Here is a 21,234-nt window from a genome sequence, read left to right as displayed (position 1 = left end):
AACAACAAAGTAGTTGTAGTTCTTAAATAAACAACCATCAGATGTACAAACAGTACATGTAGTAGGAATCACTTGAAAGAAAACTTAAAAATGACACATGAAAATTACTTCTTGAAAGCTAAGAGCACACACATGGACAAACAATATAGTACAGACACTGCTAACAGATTAGTTTCTTGGCCCCTTCCTTTTCTGCCTCTTTTGAGTTTCCTTTGCCCTTTAGAAGATTGCAACAAACTGTTCATGATACCTCGTGGTGAGCGTCTGCCCGACAACCAACCCAATTATCAGCCCACTCCCATATCCCATCATTATGACCATCCAGTAGATACCCCTCGAAAACTCTAACCCATCGCCTTGCAAGCTGTGTGCCGGTGGTGGTGGGGGTGACGTTTTTGAATTCTCGCATAAGATTGTCAGGGGGACACCACACAATCCCATATTCCCACCATATGAACTATTATCAAATGTATCGAATTGTTTACCTCGAGGTATGGGGCCAGTGAGACGGTTATGAGAAACGTGTAGGACTGAGAGGAAAGTGAGTTTGGTTAGTTGCTGCGGGATCTCTTCTGAGAGTCGGTTTCGAGATAGGTCCAACGATTCTAGGTCCGCCAAATATGCAAAGGATGACGGGATGATGCCAATGAGGTTGTTTTCGGAAATATTTAGAGCTTGAAGTCCACTGAGACTTCCAAGGGATTCTAGAATTTCACCTCTGAACTTGTTGTCTGAAAGATCAACAACTACAAATACACTTTGGATCTTCTCATAAAGTAGTTTTGTCCCTTTGCTAGATATTGTCATCGAATAGGTAAAACCCTCAGAATAAACAATATTTGCCACCCCAAAACCTACTGGTGTCTCCACTTGCATATATGTTGAATTCCCTTTTCCGACCACTTTCATTGCATTCCAGTTTTGGAAGTACTCTGACGGCAATGTACCAGAGAAACCATTGTGAGAGAGGTCAATGATCCGCAACTTCGGAAACTTCAAATTGGTTTTAAGATTCTCAATGGCACCATGAAATCTGTTAGATCGAAGAATAAGAACTTGTAACTCAGGAAGAGATCCCAACCAAAAGGGAAAAAAGTCCTCGATCTGATTATCTCCCAAAAGAAGAATTTCAAGCGTTGTACAATTAGACAATGAGCTTGGTACCCCCCATTCAATTGATTATGACTCAAGTCAATCATCTTGATCCCCCTCATGAACGTTTGGGGCACGGTACCATGGAAGAAGTTGTAACTCAGATTGAAAAGCAACAGAGAACCACTACTAAAACTGGCCAAGCATTGAGGAATGGCACCGCTTAGGTTATTATCAGACAAGTCAAGTGCAAAAAGAGTTCTATTTTGGCAGAATGATGTTGGTATTTTTCCAGTTAGTAAATTACCAGCGACTCTATAATAAAGGACAGACGGTGGTGGAAGAGGGAGTGGTCCTTGCAGCCTGTTAAAGCTGAAATCTAGGTATTCAAGATGCTTGAGTGGAGAGATTGAGCTCGGAAACATGCCAGATAGTCGATTTTTTGAAAGGTCTAGAAAGGTTAATCTGGTGAGGTTCAAAAGCCAAGATGGGATTTCACCAAATAACTCATTGTTGTTGAGAATTAACGTAGATAGCTGGGTCATGTTAGCAAGAGACTGTGGTAATACATCCCTTAGTTTTGTATGGTCAAGTGCTAGTATAATGAGTTTTGATAGCTTTTCAAGGGGTCGTGCATCAAAAGTACAATGGCCGAGTCCTAAGACAGTGAGTTTTGATAAGTTTGCTATTGATGAAGGGACCTGTCCCCAAAAATTGCTTCCGACAACATCCAGAAACGTGAGCTGGGCCAGATTGCCAAGAGAGCTTGGAAGTGTCCCATAAAAATTGGACTCTCCTAAATGTAACTCCTTCAAGGAATGAAGGTTCTCAATGGAATTTGGAAGCAATCCGGAAAAATTTGTTTTCCAAATCTTCAATTCCTCAAATGGACCACCATACGGAAATTCTGGAAGGTAACCAAATAGGTTTTCATTGACCGACGCACGTAAAACCCGTAGGTTTGGTAGATGAAAAATGCCCATTGGGAATTCACCATAAAGGATACAATTCCCGAGATTAAGATGTGTCAGAGAGGTCATAGTCGATAAAGCACCTGGCACTGTAGAAGATACGTTCACCACATTGAGGTCTAGTACTTTCAGGTTGGTTAGGTTTTGGATTAGATCTCTCAAACTGGGTTTTTCAAGTTTCAAAAGATATACATGAGTAGCATGCACGGGTTCAAAGTATTGAGATAGATTAAGGAAAGTCAATTGGGAAAGAGATGAGATCTCTGAAGGGATCTGACCAGAAAAATAAGAATTATAGAGGTTGAGACTCTTTAGTCTTGAAAGATTTCCAATTCCGGTTGGAATTTGAGAATAATTGAAGTGATTGTCAGCAAGGTTTAGCCTCCGAAGGTGAACAAGACTGAAGAGGCTGCTGTTGGAGTTGATAGAACCATAGAGGAAGCTGCTACTGAGGTCGAGACCAATCACACGACTGGTATCATGGTCACACTCCACGCCATCCCACGAGCAGCAATCGCTAGCATTTGCATCAAGCTTCCATGACTTGATCTTTGGATAAGCAGAAGGATTGCCAGAAGCAAACTTCTTGATGTCAAAGCTACGCTTGAATTGCAGCAAGGCTGATCTCTCATCTTCATGGCATAGTGGCTGCGTAGAAGAGTATGAGTTAGTCAAAACATTAAGATTAAAGCAACAGAAGATCATCAGGAACATGTGAAGATACAAAGATGAATCCATTATGTATTATAAAAGTGGCTATCTTAGAGATACAAATCTTGGATGAGGAAGCTAATGCCCTTAACGTCTTTTATACACTCCGAGTGCTCAAAAGGCATCTAATAATGGACCCCTCCCTTTCCCTTGGAGTCTTTGGAGTTACTCCATTAGCTTTTGGAAAGAGATTTGCTTGTTTTTTTTTGTGGAGAACAAATGGCCACATGTACATCTATACAATCTTTCTGAATTTGCATTTTATATCAGTTGAAACGAAGGAAGTTTTACTTGTGGATACTAACGGTTGAGATCAGTAAGGATATTTCTGAAAAGGTGTCGTGTCACATTGTACACTGCTACGACACTTGTCAGACAATCCCTCATTCTATTTTGGTGAATGTATGCATTTAGTGAATTACTTTTTCTTAAATGATCTTGGTTTCTTTGATTAATTTGTTTTGACAGAATATTAATCTGCAATTCTGCATGACCTCTCTTGGTGTTTAAGTAATCAAATACTACTAGATTTTAAAAAAAAATTCATGTTAATTACACTTCTTGTTATTATGTAGCGTTTAATTGAATATCAAATTTCTCTCTCACACACACACATATCTACATTCATACATGTAGGTACAAATATATGGGCATATGGCTCTCCAAAATATAAGGTAAATTTACCATATTCAAGGTCTCCTCAGCATACCTGTCATGTCCTGCATAATTTGAATATCTTGTCCTATTACTTGACTTAATGCCTTCAATAGATTCAATATGGACCATATATGTTCCTAATCCTATCCATTTCGGACATGTTTGATGTGCATTTTACCGCCAAGATGCATGTGAACTCATTGCATTAGCGAAACATTATATCTAATGGGGACCAGTTACAAAAACTGGAAATAATCACCCACAAAAACGCTCTTGTCACTCAAACTTCTAACGAAACGGTCAACACACGGCAAAAGACTTCTACAGAAGAGCCAAACATGATCTACAGGTAAGAAGCTCTAATATAGCGGTTTGAACCATTTTAAGTGATGTCTATTGTTTAAAAAAAAAAGGGTCCAGATCACACACCATTCAAGGCACATAAAAAGAGGAAAGAAAAATTGATTAAAAGTAGTAGTAGTTCATACTTCTTATACAAACCTCGAGCAGAATTCATTCTTAAAAACCAAGTTTTAAAGATTGGGTGTGTTGGTAAAAATATCAAGATTAAAGCAACAGAAGATCATCAGGAACATGTGAAGATACAAAGATGAATCCATCATGTATTATAAAAGTAGCTATCTTAGAGATACAAATCTTGGATGAGAAAGCTAATGCCCTTAATGTGCTTTTATACAGTCCGAGTGCTCAAAAGTCGAAAGGCATCTAATAATGGACCCCTCCCACTCCCTTGTAGTCTTTGGAGTTGCTCAACTAGCTAACTTTTGAAGTCAAGTACTCCACCCACTGAACTTGTTGGAAATAGATGGGCACATCGATCTACATCAATCCAATCTTTCTGAATTTTCATTTTATATCAGTAGTAACGAAGGAAGTTTTACTTGTGAATAATGCTAACGCGTAAGATGTAAGGATATTTCTGAAAAGGTGGCGTGTCACATTGGAAACTACTACGACACTCGAAAATGCTACTCACACAACGTACAGAACACAACCATGAGCACAATGTGCTGACATCATCACGACGTTAGCGGAAACGACGTCGTTTCGCTAAGAAACCAAGCGCGAGACGTTTCAGATAAAAAAGACCCAACCTTTTTCCTTGTTTCCTCCATTTTGCTCTTTCCCATCTGTCAAGACTAAAATCACCCAGGTCCCTCCTTTTCCTCCATTTCCCACCGAGAGCTGCTATTCGCCCCCCACCCCCCCCCCCCCCCCCCCCCCGGCTCCACCTCCCCTTTCCCGGATTACCCCTCTCTCTTTCTCTCTCTCTCTCTTCCTTTTCTTTCTTTCTTTCTTTACAGTTTCCTTCTTTCTTTCTTTTTTTTCCTTTTCTTTCCAGTTTGATTTTTTTTTCATTTTATTTCTTTTTATTTCTTTCTAGTTTGAATTTTTTTTTCTCTTTAACAATAAGTTCAAGTCTAATTCTAGGCTTTGTAAAGTAATTGAGAGAAAAAAAAGTGTTTCAATTGATCATGTTTATCCGACTGTTTTATTTTTATTTTTTTGTCCTTTATAGATTAAAAAATATAGTTACGAAAATAAGTGTTTCAATTTTCAATTCGTTTGAACCAGTGCAAAGATGTTATTTTTCTGATCATTTCATCCAAATGGTTGTAATAAATTTTTGGCTTTAAGGCATTTCAATGGACACCCTAAGAGAGTCTTGAAACTAAATAATGAGTCTTAGGGTGTTTGTTGAAAGGCCTTAAACAAAAAATTCATTATGACCATTTAAAATAAAATAACAAAAAAAAAACGATCTTTGCTCTGATTTAACTGAATTGAAAATTAAAGCGCTTAATTCTTGAATTATATTTTTAAATATACAAAGGGTGTATTTATAGAAATTAAATAAATAAGATATAAGTAATTAAATAAAAAAATAAATTAAAAAGTAGGGGGGACCCGAGGGCTCTGCTGTTCCCATTGGCATAGTAGCCCCTACGAAACCCTTAAAACGTTTCCGTTTTAGTTTAAAATAAAATAGAAGATCATCAGGAACATTTGAAGATACAAAGATGAATCCATCATGTGTATAAGTAGCTATCTTAAGAGTTACCAATCTTGGATGAGAAAGCTTATGCTTTTTGGCGGTTTTATACATTACAAGTGCAGCCTCCTATTGTTTAAAAAAAATGCTCAAAAAACGCAGCTAACAATGGACTCCAATACCTTTTTAAGTCAAGTTCACCCACTGAACTTGTTGGATTAATTGTGTCACTTTTGTCTGAGAACACCAGGAAATTAAAGAGAGAGGAGACTGTGTTGGACCCCACCCCCGGTGTTTTTGGAGTTCCCCCAATTCCTTCTTAAGTCAAGTCCGCCCACTAAACTAGTGGGATTAAATAAAAAACAATACTTTGTCGCATGATGGAAGGTTTAACCAATTCCACCTGTTTCCATGATATATTGTAATTTTTATTGTGGTAGTGCATTGGCCCGGTCTTTACGCTCGTAGAGCGTTGGTCTAATCTCATGACCATATAGATTGTTGAGCGTTCAAAGCAGTTTATATTTCCTCTTATACTAGCATATATTGCGTTTGAAATTCGATCTTTTTTGTTTCATAAATCTTAGATCCAAATACAACATTGTTCATAAGAACAAGTAGTCCGTGCGTTGATCCGATTCATATTTGAAAGTTCCAGGAAGTCATTTTGAACTCCAGACTGGAACAATCTGTCATTTGGATGCAATAGAACAACGCTGCTGATTATGCATATTTACTTACAGAAGACATGCAAGTAAATACGATAGCTCAATGTGATTCTTAATATGCCGAAAACACTAATAACTTCTCCATCTTCTCAAAGTTTGTTCAATGAATGTTTCATATTGGGAGGCAGACTATTGACTAGAATATCACACAAGAATGTTTCATATTGAGAAGGTTGTCCCTTTAAACCCGTCATAGTACCTCCTGGCCAGCATGCTAATGCTAGAAAAATAGGCCCAACTATTGCAAGAAACACCATTCAGGTGGGATTTCCGGTTCAATAACCTAATTTAATTTATATGTCGAAAAAGTCTTAGCAAGTGACTTCGACACCGAGATATGTATGTAACAGATGTGCTAACAACCAGCATATTGGATATTTTAAACTCAGGGAATAAAAAATTTGAAAATACTGCCACTTTTCTATTTTCTGTTTTCTATTTGCTGAAATCAGTTTTTACTTTTCCTAAAAAAAAGTGAAAGCAGAAAACATGTTTGTGTCAACCTGTTTAAAAAAAAATATATCATTTTCTGAAACCAATTTTTATTTTTTTCTAAAATGGTCTCTTGGAAATTACTCCACTAGTTCCCAAACGATACAGGAATCCTAGCGTTTGCAATCACGTTAGAAACAAATTCCATACTTGATATTATGAAAGAAAGGGCCGGGTAGATAGACCACGCAGAGCCGGCTTAGAGGGGAAGCCGAAGAAGCTGTCGCTTCCGGCCCCCCAATTTTTTAGCTCGAAGAGGCCAGGGCTCCAACAAATAAAGTTTTTTAGTTTTAAATAATAAGTAAGTTTCAATTTCTTTGCTTTGAGTAACATCTTCTTGAACAACAATCAACTATTCTCAACGCTATAATTCTTGAACAGCTACGATTCTCAACGCTATTCTGGAATGTCATGGGAATCAAACACAAGTATTTGAGAACATTCCTTCATTTTAACAACGTAAAAGATTACTATTACGAGATATAGGTGTACAACTGAGCAGAGCTTTACTCTCAGCAATTCTTGGCCCAAGGTTCATCTATGAAAATATCAGATTCAACCATAAATCCAAATTATGTAGCAGAAGGGAAAATGATAGTTCTATTGTATCCCCGTGGAGAGAGAGAGAGAGAGAGAGAGAGGGAGGAAATTTAAAAGACCTCCAAGGAATTGTAGCAGAGTCTTTTAGACAGCCTGTTTTTTGCTTTTGAAAATAGTGAAAGTTGAGTTTTGTTACTTCTTTAAATTTTGAAAATAGTGAAAGTGATTTCCAGAATTTGAAACTGGAAGTAGGCACCAAACAAACTTTCAAAGTTAACTTTTGAAAATTCTGAAAATGAAAACAGAAAACAGAAAATAGAATGGCTATCAAACATGCATGACCATTGGATTTGGATTTTATCCTTGCCATTGAAGCAAACACCACTTCTCTTCAATCCGTGTATCAACAATCATTAATTAGGAGACTGCAGCCAAATTTATGACATTATTAGGTTGCCCGTATTATTGGATATGTGGTTGATCTTTATTGTCATAAGGAATTGGGCAAAGTCCTCTTTGACCCTATGCGGTTATCGTCATGTGCGGATACCCTCTCATGGTTTAAAACTGAGCATATAATCTACCTGTGGTTTTTAAAAATATGCGGATAGACCCCTTGCCGTCATGTTTTCCATCCATATTAACGGACACAACATTAAAAGATCGATATACCCTCATCATGTCCCTTGATTCTTCGTCTTTTTTAAATCTAACCACACTATCTCCTATACCAAAAATTGAATCTAAACTGTTGATATTGTAAATTTTGACAGGTACTACATCTATGTCAAAATTCAAGTCAATCAAAAAATGAAAAACTCATGGTCGAATCGATTTTGTTATGAAATTAAAATTTTAAATTTGAATTTACTAAAAAATAAATCACTGGGTTATTGATGCCTGATCAAGATGATTTTTTACAAAGATACTTTATTCTTTATTTAATACATTATGAACAACTCAAATTACATTCTAGAGGCGTATGAGATACACCTCCGTTAATATGGATGAAAAATATGACTGCAGGGGGTCTATCCTCACATTTTCAAAACACCATAGGTAGGTTATGTGCTCAGTTTTGAACCATGAGGGGGGTATCCGCACATGACGATAACCACAGGAGATGAAAGTGGACTTTGCCCTAAGAAAGGGCATTAACCATTTGATGCATGCTTTGGATGGACCAGCTAAGCAATCTACAGAAATCTAAAGGAAGGAGAAGACGGGCGCTTTGATCTGTTGGTCGTTATTACCAGGGTACATACAAGAGAGAGTAGAGATCGCAATTGGTAAGGCCATGCACAGTGAGGAATCCAGAAACTAAATTATAAACTAAACAACTAGTAGCCCGCTCCTATATCCCATGAATATTGACCATCCAGTAAGTACCCCTCGGGAACTCTGAATCATCGGCCTGCGAGCTGTGCAACAGCGGTGAGGCCTTGGAATTTTCACATGATGTTGACAGAGGGACACCACACACAATCCTGGATTTATATCCATTAATTGAGCTAGAAGATTATAAAGGAAGAGGCTTGGAAAAGGAAGAAAAAGGTCAAGAACCAGCTAAGGACATTTCCAAGAGGATTGGAAAGCTGTGTTATTGAGTTGCTTCCAAACTTTTGATTTGACTTTCTCGGAAGCTCAGTGTTTTATTTTTGATTGTTTCAAGATATCTAGTACTAGCACTTGTTTATTTCAAGCTCATTTCAAAGCACTTGGGCAAATTTTCTCAAAAGTAGCTTGTGTCTTTTTGAACTTTTTAAGGAGCTCCGATTTGGAGAGGATCATGGGGTGCTGTCCTGACCATTTTTATCAAAGCTATCTAGTATTTTGCAGTGGGGCAATGTTAGATGTGATTCGTGAGAATATGGATGAGATCTACCTTTAAGGTTTCTGTGAAAAGACTAAATGGGCCTCATAAGGTATATCCACTAGCCCTCCTATAAAACGTTGCCTCGGAAAATAGTTTGAGTCGCAACTGTTTGAGATCTGCTCGTTTCATAATCAAGCCAAGCTTAAAATAGTTGTTTAACATTCAAACCAAACATAAATTCGGCTTGCTCGATTTCGGTCTTAGCCGCAATCCGCTTCTAGTGCAATGGAATATTATTGCTCCCGATTCGTAAGATTCTGAACTGCCTTCATATTGCATTCAAAGTGTTTGCAAGACACTTAGAAACAATCTGCTGCTTTCTGTTTCTTCCTCATTGTTTCATGCATGGTAAAAATGGTATATAAGGTTCTGTTACTTTGGTAAATAAACTATAAAAACAACAGTTTGTACCATTTTGGAGTCGGATTATGGGTACCGAAAAATGTACAGACCCCATTTGTGGGGTCCACCCCAGGTACAATACAGCAAATTATACTTTTCTTTTTGAGGAATTTCTGTATCTGTACACATGTGTTAACAATCACCTCATGTTACTCCCCCCCCCCCCCATACACACATGTGTTAACAATCACCCCATGTTACTCCCCCCCCCCCCCCCCCCGTTTCTTACTAGTTTGTAGCTAAAATGCAGAACAACCACACACCTCTAACAGAGCAAGCATGGGGCTATATGAACAGTTAACATCAATTTTCTAGTATCATCTGAAAGTACTTTTGATCTGCTGATTGTCATAATTGCTTCCTTGAAAATGGATAGCAAGGGCCAAGGGGAATAGAAAGACTAATTACAAAGTAGCTATAGTTCTTAGCACAAGGGTCCATACTTAAGATCATGACTGAGAAAGCCACAATGAGGAATACAGAAACTAAGCTACGAAGTAAACAACTGCTTAGATGTTGTAGGCATCACTGGAAAAGAAAAAGCAAAAATGACAAAAGACTTGGAAATCACACACATGGACAGAAAGTACAGTATAAGACACTGCTTGTAGATTTAGTTTCTTTGCCCCTTTCTTTTCTGCCTCTTCTGAGTTTTCTTTCCCCTTTCAAAGATAGCAACAAACCGTTCATTATACCTTGTGGTAAGCTCATGCCCAATAACCAACCCAACTATCAGCCCACTTCCGTATCCCATGATTATGATCATCCAGTAAATACCCCTCGAAACCTCTGGATCATCATCGCCTTGCGAGCTGTGTGCCAGGGATGGTGGGGTTGAAGTTTTTGAATTTCCACATAACATCGTTAGAGGGACACCACACAATCTCATATTCCCACCATATGAACTATTGTCAAACGTATCAAATTGTTTGCCACGAGGTATGGGACCCGTGAGATGGTTATGAGAAAGGTTTAGGACTGAAAGGAAAGTGAGTTGGGTTAACTGCTGAGGGATCTCTTCTGCAAGCAAGTTTCGAGATAGATCCAGCGATTCCATGTCCGTCAAATTTGCCAAGAAAGACGGGATGGTTCCAGTGAGGTTGTTGTTGGAAATGTTTAGCACTTGTAGTCCACTGAGACTTCCAAGGGATTCTGGAATTTCGCCGCTGAATTTGTTGCTTGAAAGATCAACAACGACAAACACACTTTGGATCATCACAAAATACCTTTTTGTCCCTTTAATAGATATTGTTACTGAATAGGCAAATTCCCATCCGGAAATAATTTTTTTGAACCTTGTAAATACTGGTTTCGACACCTTCATATATGTTGAATTCCCTTTCTTGACCATTTTCATTGCATTCAAGTTTTGGAAGAACTCTGATGGCAATGTACCTGAGAAACCATTCTGAGAGAGGTCAATGATTTGCAGCTTCTGAAACTTCATGTTCATTTGAAGATTCTCAATGGCACCATGGAATCTGTTAGACCGGAGAACAAGAACTTTTAACTCAGGAAGAGTTCCCAACCAAAAGGGAAAAGTGTCCTCGATTTGATTATCTTCGAGAAGGAGAATTTCAAGCCTTGTACAATTAACCAATGAACGTGGTACCACCCCATGCAATTGATTTTGACTTAAGTCAATCACCCTTATCACCCTCATGGACATATGGGGAATAGTACCATGAAAATTGTTGCTACTCAGATTGAGCAGCAACAGAGAATCACTGCTAGAACTGGCCAAGCATTGAGGAATGGCCCCGCTTAAGTAATTATCAGACAAGTCAAGCGCAAAAAGATCTCTATTTTGGCAGAATGATGTTGGGATTTCTCCGGTTAGTAAATTACCAGCGACTCTATAAGCAAAGACAGACGGTGGTGGAAGAGGGAGTGGTCCTTGAAACCTGTTAAAGCTGAAATCTAGGGATTTTAGTGATATCCACGGCATGGCATATGGATGTGCCTCAAATCCTGTGAGAAAGTTTCCATAAAGGTCGATATATCTCATTGTTTCTTTACTTGTGTTCCACAACCAAGTTGGTATTTTGCCATGAAGACCGTTATCCGCCATATTAAGCGATTGTAATTCATCCTGGAACCTCAAGAAATCAGGGAACTCCTTCAAGTTGCATGATGCCAATCCTATATCGATGAATTTTGCTAGAGTAGCATTTGTACTGTTTGTTACTAGCACCGACAATTTGTTTTCGGACAATCGCAATACAGCAAGGTTTCGAAGATTTTGAAAGATGTCTAGTTCGACTTCACCACTCAAGTTGTTTGAAGAAAGATCAAGAATTTCAAGATGATTGAGTTGAGAGATTGAGCTTGGAAACATGCCGGATAATTGATTTCCTGTAAGGGCTAAAGTGGTTAAGTGGGTGAGGTTTAGAAGCCAAGATGGGATTTCACCAAGTAACTCATTCCTGTAAAGAATTAACACGGATAGCTCGGTCAAGTTTGCAAGAGACTGTGGCAATACATCATTTATTGTTGTACCAACAAGGAATAATGTGGTGAGTTTTGATTGTTTTTCAAATAGGAAAGATAGGGTTCCTGCATCAAAAGCACCATCGCCGAGTCCTAATTCAGTGAGTTTTGATAAGTTTGCAATTGATGAAGGAATCTGTCCCTGGAAATAGTTTCCAGAAACATCCAGAAACGTGAGCTGGGCTAGATTGCCAAGCGAGGGTGGAAGACTCCCATACAAAATGGAGAATGCTATGTCTAACTTGTTTAAGGAATCAAGATTCCCAATTGAAGTTGGAAGCACTCCGGAAAACCTTGTGCACGCAATGAGCAATACCTCAAGCGGACTACCGCGTGGAAATTCAGGAAGGTAACCAATGAGGTTTTCATTGAGTGAAATGCCTAAACTCCGGAGGTTTGGTAGATGGAAAATGCTCATTGGGAATTCACCATACAACAAACAACTCTGAAGATCAAGACTTGTTAGAGAGGTCATATTTGATAAAGCTTCTGGAACTGTTGAAGATATGTTCACCCCAGTGAGGACAAGTACTTTCAGGTTGGTCAGTTTTTGAACTAGGTCTCTCAGACTAGGTTTTTCAAGTTTCAAAAGATATTCAGGAGTATAGTCAAAATATCCGGACAAATCAAGGAAAGTCAATTGGGAAAGAGAGGAGATTTCTGAAGGGATCTGACCAGAAAAATAAGAATTGTAGAGGTTGAGACTCTCTAGTCTTGAAAGATTTTCAATTCCGGTCGGAATTTGAGAATAATTGAAGTGATTGTCAGCAAGGTTCAGCCTTTGAAGGTGAACAAGGCTGAAGAGGCTGCTGTTGGAGTTGATAGAACCAAAGAGGAAGCTGCTATTGAGGTCGAGACCAATCACACGACCAGTGTCATGGTCACACTCCACACCATCCCAAGAGCAGCAATCGCTAGCATTTCCATCAAGCTTCCATGACTCAACCTTCGGATAAGCAGAAGGATCGCCAGATGCAAACTTCTTGATGTCAAAGCTATGCTTGAACTTCAGCAAGGCTGATCTCTCATCTTCATGGCATAGTGGCTGCGTAGAAGAGTAAGAGTTAGTCAAAACATTAAGATTAAAACAACACAAGATCAGGAACATGCGAAGATACAAAGCTGAATCCATCATGTATAAGTAGCTAATCTTAAGAGTTACCAATCTTGGATGAGAAGGCTTATGCCTTCGATGTGCTTTTATACACGAAAAGTGCATCCTCCCCCTGTTTAAATTAAAAAGCACGTTTTGTGTCGCGTTTGTGTGAACACTTGGAAATTTAAAGGAACAAAAATTGCGTTGGACCCCTCCCCCGGTGTCTTTGGAGTTGCTCCAATTCCTTCTTAAGTCAAGTCCGCCCACTAAACTGGTGGGATTAAATAAAAACAATATGAAATTAAAGAAAAAGGAAAATTGTGTTACACTTGTGATACGGTCGTTAATAGTCTTTTTTTATGTAAAGAATTGCGGTGCACTTCACGTAACAAAAAAGTCAGTTCTTTTCATTTTCACAGCACTTCACAGAAACATTTTGCCATAATCTTGTCCTGTGCTGGTATTATTTTCCACTTCCACCAATTTCACCAATTCCACCAATTTCACCAATTTAGCCAATTCCACCAATTTCCATGATGACAGTAATTTTTTATGTGATAGTGCATTGACCCGGTCTTTACGCTCGTAGAGCATTGGTCAGTTGGTCTAATCTCATCATAGATTGTAGAGCGTTCAATGAAGTTTATATTTACTTTCATACTAGTAGCTTATATTGTGTTTGAATTTTGAGTTTTTGATCACCAAATTCAAGTGTATTCTTTACTTTTCATTTTTCTTCCATAGATCTTAGATCCAAGTACAACATTATCCTTAAGAACAAGCAGTTTGTGCCTTAATCCGATTTGGAATCTGTTATTTGGATGCAACAGAATGGCGCCATTGTTTTTATGCATATTTACTTAAAGAAGACATCATCAGACATGTAAGTAAACATGCCACGCATAGATAAGCTCAAAAGCAGCTAGCCAACGTGGAAGGGCATCTCCCCTTAACAGCGTCAATGTGGTTCGTGCATCTTTTGACGGCAAGGGGTAACTCGTACAAGTTCGCATAGTACAAGGGGGTTAAGTGTATGAGTTCAAAGTTGGAGGGGCAACTCATGACTTAGCAACAGTCCAAGGGGGTATAATGTCATTTCTCCTCTTCTACAGAAAATAGAAGGTGGAAATTATTATTTCTTGGGATCATAATTTACTATTGTGTTAAAAACTTTGGAAAATGATTTTGTCACTCTATTTTTTGTTAACGTCACTCCCCTGCAAGTGTATTTCACCAAAAATACACTTACAGGGGAGTGACGTCAATAAAAAAGAGAGTGGCAAAATCAGCAGCCAAAACTAATGGAAGGTTGAAGACAAACATCAGACGTTTTATTTTCCATTGCCCAAGTTGCCTCATAAACGAACAAAACTGTTTAAATTGGAATCTGTGGGTTGTACTCTCTTATGAAAACATTGAAAAGTTTGTTTGAGATCGATTACTTCTATGAACAAAGAAAGTGAGCAATATGAAAATTTTTAGGCAGCTACCAAACTCGAATAAGATATTGCTCGGCGTCGGTCAACTTACGATATTTAAATAACTATGTACTACTTTGGTGACTACATTTGGTAATCACATATTGGACCCTACGAAAATAATTATTTTGGCTAAGAAGTGATTAAGTTGGTGCTTTGAAGATGAAGGAGGAGTTGGCGATCTTATTGTGATTCCTTGCATGTACACTTTTGTTGACATGTTTACGGGAAAAAAAATAGCAGTGATGTTGATGTAATCTTGAATAATAGCTCCTTAATTTTTTTAACACTTTTGCATCTGCTTTGATTATTTGGGTAATATATCTTCTATTGAGATTAAACAGTTTTAGCGTTGATGGTGCATGAAAGTTTTTAATTATTATTACTCCCTCTGTCCCTTTTTAAGTGTCTTGCTTCGTAACTCCAACTTATTAAAAAGACATCATCATTACACCTTTCACATCAACTTTTTCCTCCACTTTTCCTACTTACCCATCATCATTACACTTTTACTCACTAACTTTTCAAAATGAAATTTACTTTTAGGGACAAAATAGACAATACACCAACTTTTACCCCCCATAACTTTACAAAATGAACACTTATTAAGGGACAGCCCAAAATGGAATACTAGACACAAAAAAAGGGACGGAGGGAGTATTATTTTATGTCAATGCTTTTGAATTATGCCTCCAGGCATGGGCACAGTTGCACTTCTCAAATTTTGCCTTCGAAATTAATTCATTTTAGTTGCACTACATATCACCGATATATTGGTAGATAGAATGTGCCCAAAGTGTCATTTAGTGGAGCACATATTTTACCAATAGATTAATGACGCATTATATGTTCACGGGCCTTATTTTCTTCTGACGCATTATATGTTCACTGGCCTTATTTTCTTCTCATTGAGCAAGGCCATAGCATTGCTCTTTTAAAAGAATGAAACTACTCAAAATCGACTCACATCTCCGCTCCTTACTCAAATCTAAGCTCAAATTCAAATTTGAGTAAAAATCATCCAAAACCCTCATTCACTGCTTCCCCAAACCTATACCAAATTTGAGTTTTACTCAAATTTAGACTCAAATTTGGTTAAGACTCAAACCCTTACTAGGCAAATTTCACAACTTTAAATTTATAATTTTGCCATTAATGAAGTTTTTACTCGGTGCATATTTATTCTTGGGTTTGAGTTTACCCATTGGAGCACACAATATCAAATAAAGTTTTTACTCATATATTTACTCATATTTTTAAGGAGCGAAGATGAGCTCGTCTGAGATTGTTTCGTATCATAAAGAAGCCAAACTTTAATAGGCTTGTTAAATTTTGGAATCAAACTTGAACAAACCACCGTTGGCTTGTTAGGTTTGTAGTTGATCAGCTTTTAGCCCCAATCGGCTTTCTCGTGCATCGGCGACTTATTGCTCCCGATTCGTAAGATTTCGAACTACCTTTGTATTGCATTCAAATCCGATATCTGCTACTACTTTATGTTTCCTCGTTTATGTTTTGTTACGATATTAAATAAACAATTGAATCGACTTGCACTATTGATTTTTGTGGATTATTGATTCGTTTTGTCAAAACGAATCAAAAAAGTATAAAATTACAATTTTTACCCAAATATTTTTTATAATTTCCAAGATGAACTCCGAAAAGCCAATCCACAAAAGCTAGGCTCAAAGCTGATGGTGTGATTTACTAATCTGCGGAGAACAAAAGTAATCGAAGACATATACTATGTTGAGAACAATTTACGATGTAGAGAACAGTTTTCTAACATAGCACAATCGAATATCGAAAAGTGCTTGATCATTAGGAAGCGCTTTCATCTATTGATTGTATTTGTATACTTCATAAAAATTACTTGGCAAGAGAAATACACAGACGAACTAACAAAGTTGCTTCTTAAATAAACAACCATCAGATGAACAAACAGTAGACGTAGTAGGAATCACTTGAAAGAAAACTTAAAAATGAAAAAAAGACATGAAAATTACTTCTTGAAAGCTAAGAGCACACACATGGACAAACAGTATAGTACAAGCACTACTAACAAATTTAGTTTCTTCACCCCTTAATTTTCGGCCTCCTTTGAGTTTTCGTTGCCCTTTTGAAGATTGCAACAATCCGTTCATGATACCTCGTGGTCAACATCTACCCAATAACCAACCCAATTATCAGTCCACTCCCATATCCCATCATTATGACCATCTAGTAGATACCACTCGAAAACTCTAAATCATCGCCTTGCGAGCTGTGTGCCGGTGGTGGTGGGGGTGACATTTCTGAATTCCCGCATAATATCGTCAGGGGACACCACACAATCCCATCTTCCCATTATATGAACTATTAGCAAATGTATCGAATTGTTTACCTTGAGGTATGGGGCCCGTGAGATGGTTATGAGAAACGTTTAGGACTGAAAGGAAAGTGAGTTGGGTTAGCTGTTGAGAGATCTCTCCTGAAAGCAGGTTTCTAGATAGGTCCAAAGATTCCAGGTCCCTCAAATTGGCCAAGGATGACGGGATAGTGCCAATGAGGTTGTTTTTGGAAATGTTTAGCGCTTGAAGTCCACGGAGACTTCCAAGGGATTCTGGAATTTCGACGCTGAATTTATTGCTTGAAAAATCAACGAATACAAATACACTTTGGATCCTCTCATACCCTTTTTGTCCGTTTGCTAGATATTGTTATTGAATAGGGAAAACTAACAAAATAGACCTGCTTTTCTAGTAGTCGTGCTTCCACTGTCCCTTGCATATATGTTGAATTTCCTTTCGTGACTAATTTCATTGCATTCCAGTTTGGAAGTACTCTGATGGTGATGGCAATGTACTGGAGAAATCAATGTGAGAGAGGTCAATGATCTGCAGCTTTGGAAATTTCAAATTGGTTTTAGGATTCTCAATGGCACCATGGAATCTGTTAGATCGAAGAACAAGAACTTATAACTTGGGAAGAGTTCCCAACCAAAAGGGAAAAGTGTCCTCAATCTGATTATCTCCCAGAACAAGAATTTCAAGCTTTGTAAAATTAGCCAATGAACATGGTAACCCCCCATGCAATTGATTTTGACTCAAGTCAATCATCTTGATCTCCCTCATGAACATCTGGGGAACAGTACCATGAAAATTGTTGCTACTCAGACTGAGAATTGACAGAGAATCACTAGTAGAATTGAACAAGCATTGAGGGATGGCCCCACTTAAATAATTATCAGACAAGTCTAGAACAAAAAGAGCACTATGTTGGCAGAATGATGGTGGGATTTCTTTGGTTAGTGAATTATAAGCGACTGTATAAGAAAAAATAGATGGTGGTGGAAGTGGGAGTGGTCCTTGCAGCCTGTTAAAGCTAAAATCTAGGTATACTAGTGATATCCATGAAATGGCATCTGGATGCTGCTCAAATCCTGTAAGAAAGTTCCTACGAAGGTCGATATATGTCATTGTTTCTTTACTCGTGTTCCACAACCATGTTGGTATTTGGCCATGAATATTGTTATTACCCAAATCAAGCCCTTCTAATTCATCCTGGAACCTAAAGAAATCAGGGAACTCCTTCAAGTTGCATGAAGCCAATACATACTGTACTATTGAATTTTGGTTGAGTAGCATTGGTACTGTTTGTTGCGAGCACAGTCAATTTGTTTCCTGACAATTCCAACCGAGTAAGGATTTGGAGAGTTTGAAAGATGTCTAACTTGGCTTTGCCACTCAAGCTGTTTGAAGCTAGATCAAGAGTTTCAAGGTGCTTGAGTTGAGAGATTGAGCTTGGAAACATGCCATATAATTGATTTTCTGAAAGGTCTAGGCTGGTAAGTCGGGTGAGGTTCAGAAGCCAAGATGGGATTTCACCAAGTAACTTATTGTTGTTAAGTTTCAACTCAGATATCTGGGTCAGGTTACCAAGAGACTGAGGTAATACGTCGCTTATTTTCGTTCCAAAAAGGTACAATTCGGTAAGTTTTGACATCTTTCCAAGTAGGAAACATAGGGTTCCTACATCAAAACTACCAGTGCTACCATTGCTGAGTCCTAAGCGAGTGAGCTTAGACAAGTTTGCTATTGATGAAGGAATCTGTCCCCAAAAATTGTTTCCAGTAGCGTCTAGAAAAGTGAGCTGGGCCAGATTGCCTACCGAGGGGGGAAATGTAATGCCGGAGCATAATGATCCCGGCAGAACCGAAGAGTCTTTTAATTATGTCTTTATTAATTTTCTAGTCAAGCATTTAGAGTCAGTCATTAATATGATACACATATGCACGTAGTTAGTTTCTTGAGACACATCACTCTAGGTTTATCATTAGAGCATCCGCAATGGGAATAATCAAAATCAATAACCAAAATGTGTCACGTCAGCATTTGATTATCCATTTAGTTCATAATCAAACATAACAAACTTTACCTCTACATTGTTTATCTTTGCATCCCTGTAAAAAAAACCCCCACAATACGCAATGCACCTATGTCCAATTACAAACGAGTTCTAATCACGCACCCGACCACACCAAATTATTCTTCTCGATGAGACGATTCTAATGTGAGGTGTTTTTTAGTTTTTTAGTTTTGAATTTGGTTATTGGGTTTGATTATTGAGTTTTGGTTATTGGTAAAAGTTGTTAAGTTTGGTTATGGAATGGGTGGAATTTGGTTATTTGCTAAAAGACTTGTAACTTTGCTTATTACAATGTGAGGTGTTTTTTTAGCATTGTTGTTAAGTTTGCTTATCCATACCAATTTGCTTATTGCAATGTGGATGCTCTTATGCATGTAGTTGAAGAGTCATCTATTTATTCGAAAAGTTTGTCTAGGAATTTGTCTAGTCTTGAGTCCTGTTGAGTCATTTTTTGTAATGCCTATTTATATGAGTTCTAATGAATGAAAAGATCAAAGTATGAGTTTATGAAAATATTGTGCAAGTATTTCTTGCTTGAGAGTAGTGATTCCTCCGATAATCAAGTGTGTGACTTGATCGTGTGAGTGACTTTTGTTGCCCCCGGTCGAGTGGCTTCCCGGTACTATCCCAACCTCGCAGGTTTCGGCCTGCATCAAAATGTTCCATGCAAATTGCAGTGTCCAAATTCCAACACGTTTAAGGAATCAAGATTCCCAATTGAAGTTGGCAGCAATCCAGAAAAATTTGTCCCCCCAATCAGCAATTCCTCGAGGGGACTACTGTGTGCAAATTCAGTAAGATACCCAAATAGGTTTTCGTTGGCTGACATGCCTAAAAGTTGTAGGTTCGGTAGACGGAAAATGCCAATTAGAAATTCACCATACAGCTAACAACTCCTAAGATAAAGAATTGTCAGAGAAGTCATGTTCAATAAAGCACGTGGCACCGTAGAAGATACGTTCACAGCACTGAGGTCAAGTACTTTCAGGTTGGTTAGGTTTTAAACTAGGTCTCTCAGACCGGGTTTTTCAAGTTTCAAAAGATGTTCTTGTCCAGTAAGATATGGGTTAAAATATCCAGACAGATCAAGGAAAGTCAATAGGGAGAGAGAGGAGATCTCTAAAGGGATTTGACTGGGAAAAAATGAATTGTGGAGGTTAAGACTCCTTAGTCTCCAAAGATTTCCAATTCTGGTCGGAATTTGAGAATAAATGAAGTGATTGTCAGCAAGGTTCAGCCTCCGAAGGTGAACAAGGCTGAAGAGGTTGCTGTTGGAGTTGGTAGAACCGTAGAGGAAACTGCTATTGAGGTCGAGATCAATCACACGACCGATGTCACGGTCACATTCGACGCCCATCCCACGAGCAGCAATATTCGCTAGCATTTGCATCGAGCTTTCATGACTCAACCTTTGGATAAGCAGAAGCGTCGCCAGAAGCAAACTTCTTGATGTCAAAGCTACGCTTGAACTGCAGCAAGGCTGATCTATCATCTGCATGGCATAGTGGCTGCGCAGAAGAGTGAGAGTTAGTAAAAATATCAAAGATTAATGCAACAAAAGGCAGTTTCTCTATTTCCTTCTTTAATAAATCCTTTGTTGCGCTAACGCTTCAAACAACAGAAGGCGCGCAAATAAATAGGCATTCTTTCTTTGTTGTTCTTTGGAGAAGACTTAAAAAGGGAATGAAGTAAAATAAAATCAATTCATATGTCAAGTGAGAAAATTTTCTGGGCCGTGTTGTTTTCGTACTTTTAGAGTGTGTCGAAACATTAAAAACGACTATGAACTACAGATTGGCGGTTGGTCTTTGTTAAACATTAAAAAGGAGATTGTGGCACGCATGTGATACGGTCGTTAACTGGAAGACTTGGTGGTCATCGTTTTCTTGTGTATATTTCCGGACTTCCAGTTGACTTACAAGTCTTTATCTAAAGAATCGCAGTGCACTTCACGTAACAAAAATTTTGTTCATTCTGGAACCGTAGCTTAAAGAATTATAATAGAATGGGTTGTTGTTTTTTTACCTTTTTTGTCAACCTGATAGGAAACTTTCATTTCATTAATAAAAAAAGAAAGAAAGAAAGCATAACAACACATCAAAAAAGATGATTATCGTTCCATAAAGGATTCAATAACCAATCACGAGGTCTAGTTTCTAAGTACGAATACCAAAACCTCGCACACACGAAGTTGCCAAAGTATGAGCGCTTACATTCACTGATCTATGAACAAAAAGAAAATCACAAATCCTAACTGATCAACTCCTCGGCGAATACAAC

The 21,234-nt window shown here is 38.1% G+C and overlaps 2 protein-coding genes across 2 annotated transcripts; both read right to left on the bottom strand.

Moving 5' to 3' along the window:
• Window positions 1–219: 219 nt before the first annotated feature.
• On the bottom strand, window positions 220–3,560 carry LOC131323577 (receptor-like protein 9DC3). Its single transcript, XM_058355430.1, has 3 exons — window positions 3,459–3,560; window positions 1,165–2,711; window positions 220–1,033 (listed from the first exon to the last, which is right to left on the bottom strand). The coding sequence occupies exons 1-3, from the start codon at window positions 3,558–3,560 to the stop codon at window positions 220–222; spliced, it is 2,463 nt and encodes an 820-aa protein (XP_058211413.1).
• A 107-nt stretch (window positions 3,561–3,667) lies between these two features.
• Window positions 3,668–19,783, bottom strand: LOC131323576 (receptor-like protein 7). Its single transcript, XM_058355429.1, has 13 exons — window positions 19,649–19,783; window positions 19,489–19,601; window positions 18,964–18,988; window positions 18,145–18,636; window positions 17,611–18,089; window positions 17,371–17,478; window positions 16,931–17,163; window positions 16,697–16,767; window positions 10,179–13,018; window positions 8,581–8,692; window positions 5,515–5,574; window positions 4,429–4,502; window positions 3,668–3,752 (listed from the first exon to the last, which is right to left on the bottom strand). The coding sequence occupies exons 1-13, from the start codon at window positions 19,781–19,783 to the stop codon at window positions 3,668–3,670; spliced, it is 4,827 nt and encodes a 1,608-aa protein (XP_058211412.1).
• Window positions 19,784–21,234: the final 1,451 nt, after the last annotated feature.

Source organism: Rhododendron vialii, chromosome 4a (assembly GCF_030253575.1).
Source record: "Rhododendron vialii isolate Sample 1 chromosome 4a, ASM3025357v1".
Taxonomy (NCBI): Eukaryota; Viridiplantae; Streptophyta; class Magnoliopsida; order Ericales; family Ericaceae; genus Rhododendron; species Rhododendron vialii.
The sequence above is the reverse complement of the archived record's forward strand: the minus strand, read 5'-3'. Positions and strand labels throughout refer to the sequence as shown.

Bases quoted from the DNA above. Each gene is read 5' to 3' on its own strand.
- LOC131323577 (XM_058355430.1), bottom strand. From the start codon at position 3,560: ATGGTCCATATTGAATCTATTGAAGGCATTAAGTCAAGTAATAGGACA. The intron at 2,712-3,458 runs GTAAATTTACCT...TCTTCTACGCAG, and splicing joins CTGAGGAGACCTTGAATATG to CCACTATGCCATGAAGATGA. The intron at 1,034-1,164 runs GTACCAAGCTCA...TCGATCTAACAG, and splicing joins CATAATCAATTGAATGGGGG to ATTTCATGGTGCCATTGAGA.
- LOC131323576 (XM_058355429.1), bottom strand. From the start codon at position 19,783: ATGTCAGCCAACGAAAACCTATTTGGGTATCTTACTGAATTTGCACAC. The intron at 18,637-18,963 runs GTAAAGTTTGTT...TTTTGGGGACAG, and splicing joins CAAAGATAAACAATGTAGAG to ATTCCTTCATCAATAGCAAA. The intron at 17,479-17,610 runs GTTACCATGTTC...TCGATCTAACAG, and splicing joins CAAAATCAATTGCATGGGGG to ATTCCATGGTGCCATTGAGA.